Genomic DNA, 12176 nt, shown 5'->3' on the forward strand with positions numbered 1-12176 from the left:
TGAGAGCAAATTGAGGGCTGAAGGGGATGGGGAAGAGGGGAAGGGGGGTGATGGGCATGGAGGAAGGCACTTGTTGGGATGAACACTGGGTGTTATATGGAAACCAACTTGACAATAAACTGTTTAAGGGGGAAAGAAAAAACATGGAAGGGGCAGAGAGAGGGAGAGAGAGAATGCCAAGCACACTCCACTATCAGTGTGGAGCTGATACAGGGCTCAATCTCATGACGACAGGATCATGACCTGAACCATTATCAAGAGTTGGATGCTTAACCGACTGAGCCACCCAGGTGCCCCCAATTTTATTTTCTTATGGCAGTGGATATGTGTCTGTTTTCCATTTATCAACATAATGGTGGCAAATATAATAAACTTTTGCTGATAAGTATATGTTTTTCTATTTTTTAGTCTATTTTAAGTATAGCCATCATAGACCTTTTAACTCCCAGATTTTTAGTCTTTTTAGGATAAATTTTTAGCAGTGAAATTATTAATTGAAAATAAACCTATAAAAAGATTCATCAAGTTATTCAAACAGAACTCTTATTATTTGTTTTTTTCTGCATGTGTGTTATACTCAATAAAAGATTTTATTAAAGGAAAAAGTAAACCTATAGATTCCAGTGTCATGAAATGTAAACTATAGAGTATACTTAAAAGTAAGTAGGAAATGGGGTGCCTAGTCAGTTAAGCGTCCGACTTTCGCTTGGGTCATTTGTTTTTTTCTGCATGTGTGTTATACTCAATAAAAGATTTTATTAAAGGAAAAAGTAAACCTATAGATTCCAGTGTCATGAAATGTAAACTATAGAGTATACTTAAAAGTAAGTAGGAAATGGGGTGCTTAGTCAGTTAAGCGTCCGACTTTCGCTTGGGTCATGATCTCGCAGTTTGTGGGTTCGAGCCCCGCGTCGGGCTCTGGGCTCTGTGCTGACTGCCAGCTCGGAGCCTAGAGCCTGTTTCAGAGTCTGTGGCTCCCTCTCTATGACCCTCCCCTGCTCACGCTGTCTCTCTCTCTCTCTCCTAGAAATAAATAAAACATTAAAAAAAAAAAAATTGAAAAAAAAAAAGTAAGTAGGAAGTAAGTAGGTAGGAAAAAAAAGTAGGAAGCAGGACTGTCAGCTTTCTTTATCAGGAGTTCCAGTTACCTGAACTCTAGCTCAGTTTTAATAATAATTTTTCAACTGTTCAGAATAAATCCCTCTACTTTAATAAAAGTATGGGCACAGGTGATGGTGGTGGTGGGTATTATATTATAACATGATATTCAAACCTCAGGCAAATCTGTTGCTTGAACTAAATTTTAGTTTTTTATAATTAATATCTTTAATCCCAGCTTAAGTTAATTAACTTTGACTTCCAATTTGGTAAGTTTTTTGAGGAGATTTAATTGAGTTGCTCTCCAGCATAAATTTATATTCATGTTCAGTTGAACTATGGAAATTGAGTGATATTTTTGAATAATTAACTTTATTAAAACAAATCTCATTAAAGACCTCTTAAGTGAAAGTTTATGTAGTACAACAAAAGTATTTACATTCATTTACTTTTGCTGAATCTTTCTGTATTAACCCTAATTTTACTTCTTCTACAAACTGTAAAATAATGCAATTAAATATCTAATCTTTGTACCTAGATATAGAGAATTTATCTCAAAGAGTGCTTTCTGATTTTTTTCCTTTTCCACTACAGTAGCAGAAACCAATTCATGAGGGAAATATGAATCCCATTGAAAATCCATTATAATATGACTTCTGAGTTTTATAAAAACAGATGTTTCTTATTTGAGGCTATTGTCTGCTGTATCTGGAGCTGCTCTCATTTGCCCCTGTTCTCGTTGAACTAGAAATTCAGAATTTAGGAAAAGATGAGTTAATTTACAGATGATAAAGTATTAATGTCTTTCTGGGACCAGGAATCCCTGAGCTTGAGATCGAAGTTACTGACCATGTGAGAGGGTCTCAGGAAGCCCTCTTTGTCAGTATTCAGAAGAGGAAGCCAAACAGATGAGAAAAGCAGAATTGTAACTCAAGAGCATGGAAATCTCCTTTGGACAGAAAGCCTCTTCCTTTGTCATCTTCTTTCTTTTCTTTTTGAATGCCAGGATAAACTATTGAGTGTCTGAGAGAGCATAAAACTAGAAGATAAAAAGAGATATACCACTCAAATGTATAAATTAACATTTAGAATTAGGGGTCCCAGATACAGTATTGGTGGAGACTTTTTGATGGCAAAGAACAGAAATTAGTTCAAGGTGATTTAACAAAACAGGGGAGAATTTATTGCAATAGCAGAACCTAGAGATTAGGTTGCCTGGGGACCTCAGGAAGCAATGGCTTTTCCTGCTCTGTCATCAATGTGGCAGAACGTGGCCACCTCACAGAAGCTCAGAGAAGATGTAGAGAACCGTTAAAAGTATCACTAAACAAGCATGAACTAGACTGTCCCAGAAGTAGGATATATGGGTATCGTTGAATGGGAGAGTTATAGATCTCAGTTATTAAGATAATAAAAAGATAATTTAGGTGTAATGGGAATACTAAATCAGAATTTAGGATTGTTCTTCCCACCAGTAAGAATAATAACAAAAATAAGGGCATATCTAAATAATTTATTACTCTTTTTCTTTATCACTGAGTCGCCTTCAAAAAGAGAAACTTTGGGAAAGGCACTTCTCTACTCATTTACTGGAAGTAAATAAAACATGATCATGTTATTTCTAATTTCTGGATAATCCGGATGATCACTCATATTCTAAAAGAATGGGAACAATATTTGCCCCAGAATGAAATATATTAGCTGTCTTCCTTTGACATGACTCAGAAAAAATTTAAATGGTCATCAATCTACACAGTGTCTGCACAATGAGAAAAAGGGTAGTAAGTATATAATATTGTTCAGGTTGCCATTTGTTTGCGCAAAGAGAAGTAGTCTTAGGGGACTCCACATTGCATTTAGGACTTGAAAAGCCTTGCAGTCAACTATCAGGCTTTCCTGTGTGCTTTGATTCCGACTTCTGTATCTCAGAGCTCTAGGACCTCAGACGGTAGGTCACTAGCGCCTTCCTGTTCCCACTCAGTTTATTTAACAGACATCTTTATAAGGATAACTTTAAAAATCATCTGATTTTTGGGGCACCTGGGTGGCTTAGTCGGTTAAGTGTCCGACTTTCGCTTGGGTCATGATCTCGCGGTTCGTGGGTTCGAGCCCCGCGTCGGGCTCTGTGCTGACTGCCAGCTCAGAGCCTGGAGCCTGTTTCAGTCTGTGACTCCCTCTCTCTCTGACCTTCCCCTGTTCACGCTTTCTCTCTCTCTCTCTCCTAGAAATAAATAAAACATTAAAAAAAAAAACATCTGATTTTTATGTGCACCATACAGATGTGACCTCTAGATGTGCTTTAGGATTATGGGATTTTAAAGAAATAGCTAAATCACCATGAGCAAATTGCTTAAATTCTTGGAATTCCACTTTCATCATCTGATGAAAGTACATAATACCCCAGTTGCTCTGAGATTTAAATGAGATGCTGTGCCCAAAGAGCTTAGGATAATGTTTGGTACAGACTAAGCACTTGATAAATGATAGCTGTTATTAATTAGAATTGACCTGAAAGACTTCCAGGAGGTATAGAGTGCTTTCTTTTTTGCCTACGCTATACTTAGAAGATGCCCTACATCTGTTGTTTAAAGAATAGTGCCCTCAGAGAACAGCAGCTTCTCAGAAACAGACTAAGTGACAGTCTAAAGTTAATTGTGTATAAAATGCATCATATTCTTTCTAATTACTTACTGAATTTTCTCTGGAGTGTGTTTCCTTTAGTGATGAAGAAATACAAAAACTGCTTATGCAGTTGGAAGCTATATGTGCCTTTCATTTAAATAGTGCAGTTGTTTTATATTAAATAAGATCTAAGAAAACACAAAAGAGATCTTCCTGTCTTAGAACTCACAGGCTGCTAACGTATTTCTGAAGTCAGAAGAGAGACTTTGTCTTAGATTTTTAAATCCATAGATCTGCATTTTCCTTTTTGATTTAATCCTGCTAAATCATATTTCACTCTGTCTTGAGCTTCTTATTCTGTTCCTGGTCTTGCACTGCAAAGCCAAGTTTCCCCAGGGGCCTCCAAGCACTGCCAGGAGCAGCTACCATAACAGTAAACGGCACAATTGTTGGCACTGGCAAAAACATCCACAGCAAGCTAGCTTTTCTACAGCCTTTCTACAGTCAGAGCCTCTGAATGAATATTCACAAACAGCACCATGAAGACATAACTGCAGATTTACTCTCAGACAAATTAAAATTAACGACCTGCTTTCTTCATTTGGGCTGTAATTTTTCCCTCTTAGAATAATAGTACCATACATTTTATCCTATCAAAAAGGAAGATCACAGCTAAAAAGCAGGCATATCCATAAACATGAAACAGTTCAGTTTTCTGTATGTTCAAGCTTTTGCTAATAAAAAAGACTTTTTTAAAAAAAATTTTAATGTTTTATTTATTTTTGAGAGAGAGAGAGAGAGACAGCGTGAGCAGAGGAGGGTCAGAGAGAGAGGGAGACACAGAATCCAAAGACAGTCTCCAGGCTCTGAACTTTCAGCACAGAGCCCGACACGGGGTTCGAACCCACAAACCGTGAGAGCATGACTTAAGCCTGGACGCTTGACTGACTGAACCATAAGTCTAAAAAAGACTTTAAAAAGAAAAAAAAAATCTCAGCCCCTTTCGGGGCTCCTGGGTGGCTCAGTCGGTTTAGCGTCCGACTTCGGTTCAGGTCATGATCTCACAGTTCATGGGTTCGAGCCCTGCATCAGGCTCTGTGCTGACAGCTAGCTCACAGCCTGGAGCCTGCTTCAGAGTCTATGTCTCCCTCTCTCTCTGACCCTCCCCTGCTCACGCTGTCTCTCTCTCTCAGAAATAAACATTAAGAAAAAAAAATCTCAGCCCCTTTGAAGACTGGAGCCCACCTCAGAGAAAGCATGGTAGTAGTTGATTAATGCAAGTACCACTTACATTCAGGGCTCTGCAATTTTGTATCTCTTACTGAGCACTGCTGTGTGCGAATACCAAGTGGAGGTCACACTTCCTGCTCTCAGCAAGTTGAGCTCAGTTCAGTAAATGCCCGCTGCCTGCACTGGTGCTTACCACCTGACAAGTACTGACTATACCGCGTCGGGTGAGGCATCAGGGCGACAAGAGAACATTTTTAAATCCAGTGCCACAGGATTCAAAGACAGGAAGATTTGATAGGTCTGCTTTCTGAAAGCGGAGGCCAGACACAGTGGGGAAGACATTTGTGAATAATTACCTGAATGCCAGACTTTTGAATCAGGCGTATTCTACATGTCATCTCATTTTTCAATTGTGATTTAAAGAGCCTTATTTGTTGTTCATTGCAAATGAGAGAGATTGAGAAATAGGGTTTGAAAAAAAAGTAATCATGGCAGACATACTATTTTGTAACTAAGTTTTACTGTTTAGTATATCTGAGCATTTCCTATGTCATTATTCTTTTTCACATGACACTTGATCATTTCATGATTTAACCATTTTTTTTCTCTTATAACAAGTTAGGTAATACAATATAAATATTAAATAAAACCACGAAAGCACTAGGAGAAAACATATAATTTAAGTGGTGGGCACTTCAGGGGCGCCTGGGTGGCTCAGTTGGTTGAGCGTCTAACTTCGGCTCAGGTCATGATCTCTCAATTTGTGAGTTCAAGCCCCACATCTGACTCTGTGCTGACAGCTCAGAGCCTGGAGCCTGCTTCAGATTCTTTGTACATCTCTCTCTCTGCTCCTCCTTCACTTGTGCTCACTTCCTCTCCTTCTCCCTCCCCCCCCCCACCGTCAAAAATGAACATTAAAAAATGTAAATGGTGGACACTTCAATATATACACACACAGACATATACATATATGGTTTTTTAGACAGCAAAATTGAGGAGGAAGATACAGAGATTTCCCACATGTCCCTTATAGATTACCAACATGCCCCCTCCAGAGTGGTGCATGTGCTATAGTTGATGCACCTGCATCAATACATCATCATCACCCAAGTCCGTAGTTTGCATTAGGGTTCACTCTTGGTGGTGTACATTCTGTGGAACTGGACAAATGTGTAATGGTATGTGTCCATCATTATAGTATCATACAGAGGATAGACACATTTTTAAATACATGATATTAAAAAAGGTAAAAACCTTGGCAGAAAATATGAGTGATTTTGAACACTCCCAAAATAATTCTTTGTGTATTAAGGTTATTATAAATAAAGTCAGTTAAGCATCTGGCTCTTGGTTTCAGCTCAGGGCATGATCTCACAGTTCATGGTAACACAGAGCCTGCTTGGGATTCTCCCTTTGCCCCCGTCTCTCTGCCCCTACCCCCTCACTCGCATGTGCATATTTTCTCTCTCTCAAATAAGTAAACTTCAAAAAAAGATGATTATAAATAAAATTTAAAGGCATTATCTCCTATAGTTCTCACAACAGTTTTATGAAGTAGGTGCTTAAATTACTTTTAAAAAAGAGGAAACTGAGGCATAGGGAAATAGTGTGGAGGTCAGCGGGTTTCTGGGAGGTTGATTACCTTGGTGAAGAACAAAAGCTGACAGAATGAGGGGCCTAGTGAGAAGGTAGTTCCAGTTTAGTCTCTGCAACAGGCTTTGTTTGATGTACATCCTCACTTTACCACTTCAAGATGATGGATGAGCTCCATTTCAGATAACCCCATCCTCTGTTCATTTCCATGCACTTTCTAATTAAAACTGCTATGACAAAAACCTTTTCCAGGTATATCTTCAAACACAAAGTTTCAGAGACCTCAAGGACATACAAATGATAGTTAAAAAAACAGAAATCCCTTTTTACTCTTCCTTATATAGTGTACTGTACTGTCTCTTAAATAGACAATTTCAAGGCCTCCGTTAAATTGACACAGTATAAATCATTAACTAGTTATTTAAGAGGAGGAGAAAAGCCAAAACTGTATGAGCTATTATCAATTGGATCAACTAAAAGATTGATTATGACTGTCATCATAGTTTGTCAGTGGGAAAATCTGGAGTAAAAAAATTTAGAATGTCAATGTTTTTAGAGCTTATTTAGGCAAACTCAATCAAGTTAAAACCCCGCCATATCTTGGATAAGAGCAGATGGCTCACTGATTGTGTGTAGTGAAATGTTTCCATACAATTGATCTAAAATTTGATTTAAAATGGGGATATAATATCTATCTCTTCTAGAGTAACAAAATTTGTGCTATGTAATAACCTTGACACATTTACAGAATCGTGTTTAATGGGCCCTCCAGAGCTCTGGTGAATACCACAGTTTGGTCTGTTTTTGACATTTTTTAGAAATCTGGAAAGGCTGTAGGAAGTACATCTATCATAAAGTTTTTGCATTTAGCTCAACTATTGCTCTCTCGAGGTTTAGCAGAAGGTTCAAGGACTGTATGCTCTTGATTAACTTCATTCAAAACTCAATTTAAGAGATTTTAATAGCTATTTGGAATTAGTATTTGAATCCATACTACAAACAACATTAAGATTTTTTAGCATTAAGTGACGAAAACTGAGGACTGATGGATGTGGGGGTGTACGGGGGGATGGGCATGGAGGAGGGCACTTGTGGGGATGAGCACTGGGTGTTATGTGGAAACTAATTTGACAATAAACTATTTGTAAAAAAAAAAAAAAAAGATTTTTTAGCATTAAGGAGCCCTATATGGACCCACTTAAAAATAAATGGACTTCATTGTTTAATTCCAAGTAAACACACATATTTGTATATATGTATAAATATATACATGTATATTTTTATACAGATTATACATGCATATTGCATTTTTACAAGTGCATTTTATTTCTTCCCCATTAGATAAACAATCAGATCCTGTATGGAAGAAGCCACCAAAATGCATCTGCCATTATTAAGACTGCCCCATCAAAGGTCAAGCTGGTTTTCATCAGGTAAGATAGATATATACATACATACATCTGGTTTTCTAAAATTAAAATATCTTTAAAAATAAATAAAATCTAAGATTTCTTCTGGAGATGTTATTATTTTCTAAGACTATATTTTATCTTTGGTTTGTCTCACAAAATCACCATATCCTAAAAATACATTTTCCTTTTTTAACTGTCACTTTAAGGAACATTTGGATTGTTTCCATTTTGAGGCTTTCTTGTTATTTACATTTCATATGATAGAACTGGTAGTTGAGGCTAGTATTTGTATTTCTGTTTTAAATTCTCTTCCCTTTCTGGAGCTGATTATCCTGTCTATAAATAAAATAGAGCCTTCTAGCTTCCTTCTACCTGTCACCATCGTGTGAACGTTTGCTGACTCATTAATGTCTTCATCCCAGAATGAGCAGGAAAGCAGAACCCAGGAACATTTTAGGAGCTTCATGTTAAGAGTGCTAGTGTGGGGCGCCTGGGTGGCTCAGTCAGTTAAGCCTCTGACTCTTGATTTTGGCTCAGGTCATGATCTCAGAGTTCATGAGGTCGAGTCCTGCATTAGGCCACGTGCTGACATCATGAAGCCTGTTTGGAGTTCGTTCTCTCCCTCTCTCTCTGCCCCCCACACACTCATGTTCTCTCTGTCTTTCTCTCAAAATAAACTTTAAAAAAAAATCAAATGCTGGTGAGAAATCCTGAGGGGAGCAGATGTGAACTCTGCTGTCTAGAGTCATGTGTTGTGTTTGGGGTTCCACATTTTCCCGTGCCCTGCCTGCTACTTGACTGAGTCCTTTTGTCATAAGCAAGTCAGAACTGGGAATTCTCCTCGGTGGTAGTTACTATTGCCTCGTCAGCAATGGAATGTTTTATTTCTTTTATTGGGCCAAAATAACTGATGAATCAGGATTATCATTAAGTGATGTAACTAACCTTGTATGTTAACCTTCACTGTTTCTTTTCCTTCCAGGCCTCAGGTATGCTCTATAAAATGGGAGTCATAAAGCACATACCTCATTCACTGTGACATGTCAAAAATTTGAAATGTTGAACACTTTCTCATGTAAAGACTGAAAGAGTATTCAATGGTATTTATGACATTGATGATCATTATTCCTCTTCCTACTGTTACTAGTTATTTGTCAGTAAGAGCTATGCATTCCCAAGGACCACTGGGATTAAGGATAGTTTTATTCCCAGATATGGGCACTAACAAAAGGGATCGAAGTATTCCTTCCCATGCTGTCACGTCAGCCTCACAGGATGATGTTGCTGCTTTCCTCCAGAAGACATCGTACATTGGTACCCTTTTCTCCTACTCGGTGGTACTTCCTGGGTTTCCAGGTTTCAGTCTTGTTTCCAAAGGCAGAATACTTTCTCCTTCTCTTCTGTCTCTGTGTGTTACTAGGGCCCACCTCTGGTTCACTCACCTTGAAGTCCTACGTTAGGTACCAATCTCCTTTTTGGGTTTCTCTGCCCTTCCTGTTGCCGGAGGTTACAAATAGGAAGTAGATGCTGAGAACATGAACAGACCTGAGGAAAGGTCAGCCACTCAGAGAGGAAGGTGTCCATCAACAGACATCTGTGGAGGCTTGAACACTTTGCAGAGTCCTGTGAAGATGCCATGAGCAGGCACACACAGCACTCACCCTTGTCTGCACTTAGTGCTCAGCATGTTGACACTTCTGCAACTATTACGGTTATTAACATCGCAGTCACCTCTTCACCATCTGTGGGGCTTTTATCACCCATGCTGGGTCATCCCACTTTAAAGAGAGCAAAAAGAAAATTGAATAGGATCCAAAGGAAACCGTCTAATGCAATTAAGTAGTTGGGAAATAGAATCCTCCTCTTTTAAGAAAGAAAGGTTACATGATTTGAAATTATTTAGAAGACAGAAGAGAAAGCTGAGGAGAATTTTAATCATAGTAATAAAGCCCCAGTAATTTAGTGTCTGCTGATTTCAATTTTGATTGTTCAGAAGAGATCAGAATCAAAGAAATAATTTGTTCAGTAAATTAGTGGTATAAGCATGATTGAGGATGTCGCAGAATACTTATTTACTAGAAGGGATTTTAAGCAATTTGGAAGTATCACTGTACATTCAAAACATGTAATCTAATTGTGAATCTTTCTTAAATTATAGTACACCATAGCACATTGTCGACGTTCAGAAAGCATTATTGAATAAGTTTCCTTGCAGCTCCTTCTAAGCAATTCCAGATTATTTATTCTCCAAAGGCAGCAATCATAGTAAGTCAGTTTGACTGATTTTGTGGATTTAAAGATGACAGAAAAAAAGATACATATAGATAAATGTATTATTTTAGAAAATATTTCTCGTATTTAAGTCTCTCTCCTCAGTACTTTCCCAAATAATCTAAGTTGGGGCAAATTTACCTATCTTCCTTAGTAGAGAGAAAATAGATGTAGGCGTGATTCTGAATAATCTATTGTCCTATCCACTTTGAGACTGTAAAGGAAAATTAGTTTAAATTGAATCAAGACAGATGTATGCACTGCTGACAACCTTTTGTTTGACTCAGTAGATATGTATCTGATAATTTGTGTGCCAACATTTTATTAATTACTGCTTCCATTTCCATAAGGGAAGGAACTATTAGTCTGACTGAGAGCTCTTACCTAAAGTGACGAATTCTCTAAAGCAAGCCTGAATGATAAGTCTAAGTGATTAAAAGAGAAAACCCTAATTCACCTGGTCTGGGCTTGAAACCCAGCTCTAGAATACCCCAAGTGTATGAATTTGGTCAGTTTCCAGATCTATGGTATGTAGATAAAATAGCTGGCTCATAGAGTTTTCTAATGTCTTAATGTATATAAATTGTCTGGCAGTATGGGCTCAGCAATGTTTGCTGCTATGGTGATGAAGATGATGATGATAATGGTGGCAGAAAAAGGGAAGGAAATAAGAGGAAAAAAGAAGTTAGAGATAAGGAAAGAGGAGGATAAAGATTAACCACTCCTTCATATGTATTTTGTATCATTCCAGAATCTGGATTTTTTTTTTTTTTTGTGAAGCACATTCACAGTTTAAAAATTTTAATTAACATCATAATGANTGTGCATGAATGGAGGAGAGGGACAGAAGGAGGGAGAAACTTAAGCAGACTCCATGCTCAATGTGGAGCCCCATGTGGGGCTTGATCCCACAACCCTAGGATTATGTCCTGCTCTAAAATCAAGAGCAGGATGCTCAACCAACTAATCTACCCAGGCACTCTTATATAAAACCATTTCTAATAAATGTTAGAATAAGAGACATGGACACAACCTGCCTAAAACATCTCTTTTAGTCTTGTGTCTGCTGCTGCTGCTCCCCCCATTCTCTCTCTCTCTCTCTCTCTTTTTAAAGTAAGTTCGACTTGAACTCATGGCCCTGACATCAAGAGCATCAAGAGTTCCATGCTCCACTAACTGAGCCAGGCAGGTGCTCCTCCTCCTCCTTTGAAATGATGACCTAACATTCTAACAAGGAGTACCATTTAATGAAAGAATGTATTATAAAGAGAAGTCTAATTAACATGAATTAATCCCCATGCCAATAAAATAGAATAGGTTTTACTGAGGTGAATAATATCAGAGAGTGTCATGATATAAAACACGTAAGGAAATAAAACATAGATACATCATTGCTCATCTGCTGTGCATGTTACCAGTGGGGGTATAATGGTAGGCTGGTGTCCTATTAACATGTGGTAATCTGTGCATTTTAGATGTTGCCCAATGTATCATCCTCTCTCCTTTAGACTGATTATCTAGTTCATCACTCAATTAGATACATTTTTCAACCTCTGCCTATAGGTTACCTCCTGCAGACTATTGGTACAAGAACTCTAGTTGTGCCTATTTATTTAAGATTTGTGCCACATCTTAAAGCAGTTCAATATTGATTTGCTATCAAGTTTCAGGAAGTTAACACTTAAATCAGCTCAGCACAACAGGTGCAATTATATTTTAAGCTGCCCAATTTATGCTATATAATGTTACTTTAAAAAGTAATGTTTATAAATTGTACTTCTTTCTAGGTAGTGCTTCTATTTGGTAATATTTCCTTCCTTAGTTGAAATTATTGATTCTCTGTGCATTTCCATTATAGAGAAATTTTTGGCTCGTATGCCTCAGCAATTTTTTCCCAAATTTATTGACAATTGAGATAAAAATGGGAACTAGCCACAGATTTCAGACTAT

At 37.8% G+C, this 12176-nt stretch overlaps 1 protein-coding gene across 4 annotated transcripts in view; it reads left to right on the plus strand.

The window, feature by feature from the left end:
* PATJ (PATJ crumbs cell polarity complex component) overlaps positions 1–12176 on the plus strand; it is a 391357-nt gene that overhangs the window by 204325 nt on the left and 174856 nt on the right. For all 4 annotated transcript variants that reach the window (XM_077768086.1, XM_077768084.1, XM_077768085.1 and 1 more), the window contains one exon: positions 7885–7976. In XM_077768086.1, coding sequence (XP_077624212.1) covers positions 7885–7976 — 92 coding nt within the window. The remainder of the gene's footprint in view (positions 1–7884; positions 7977–12176) is intronic.

Source organism: Crocuta crocuta, unplaced genomic scaffold, assembly GCF_008692635.1.
Source record: "Crocuta crocuta isolate KB4526 unplaced genomic scaffold, BGI_CrCroc_1.0 scaffold85, whole genome shotgun sequence".
Taxonomy (NCBI): domain Eukaryota; kingdom Metazoa; phylum Chordata; class Mammalia; order Carnivora; family Hyaenidae; genus Crocuta; species Crocuta crocuta.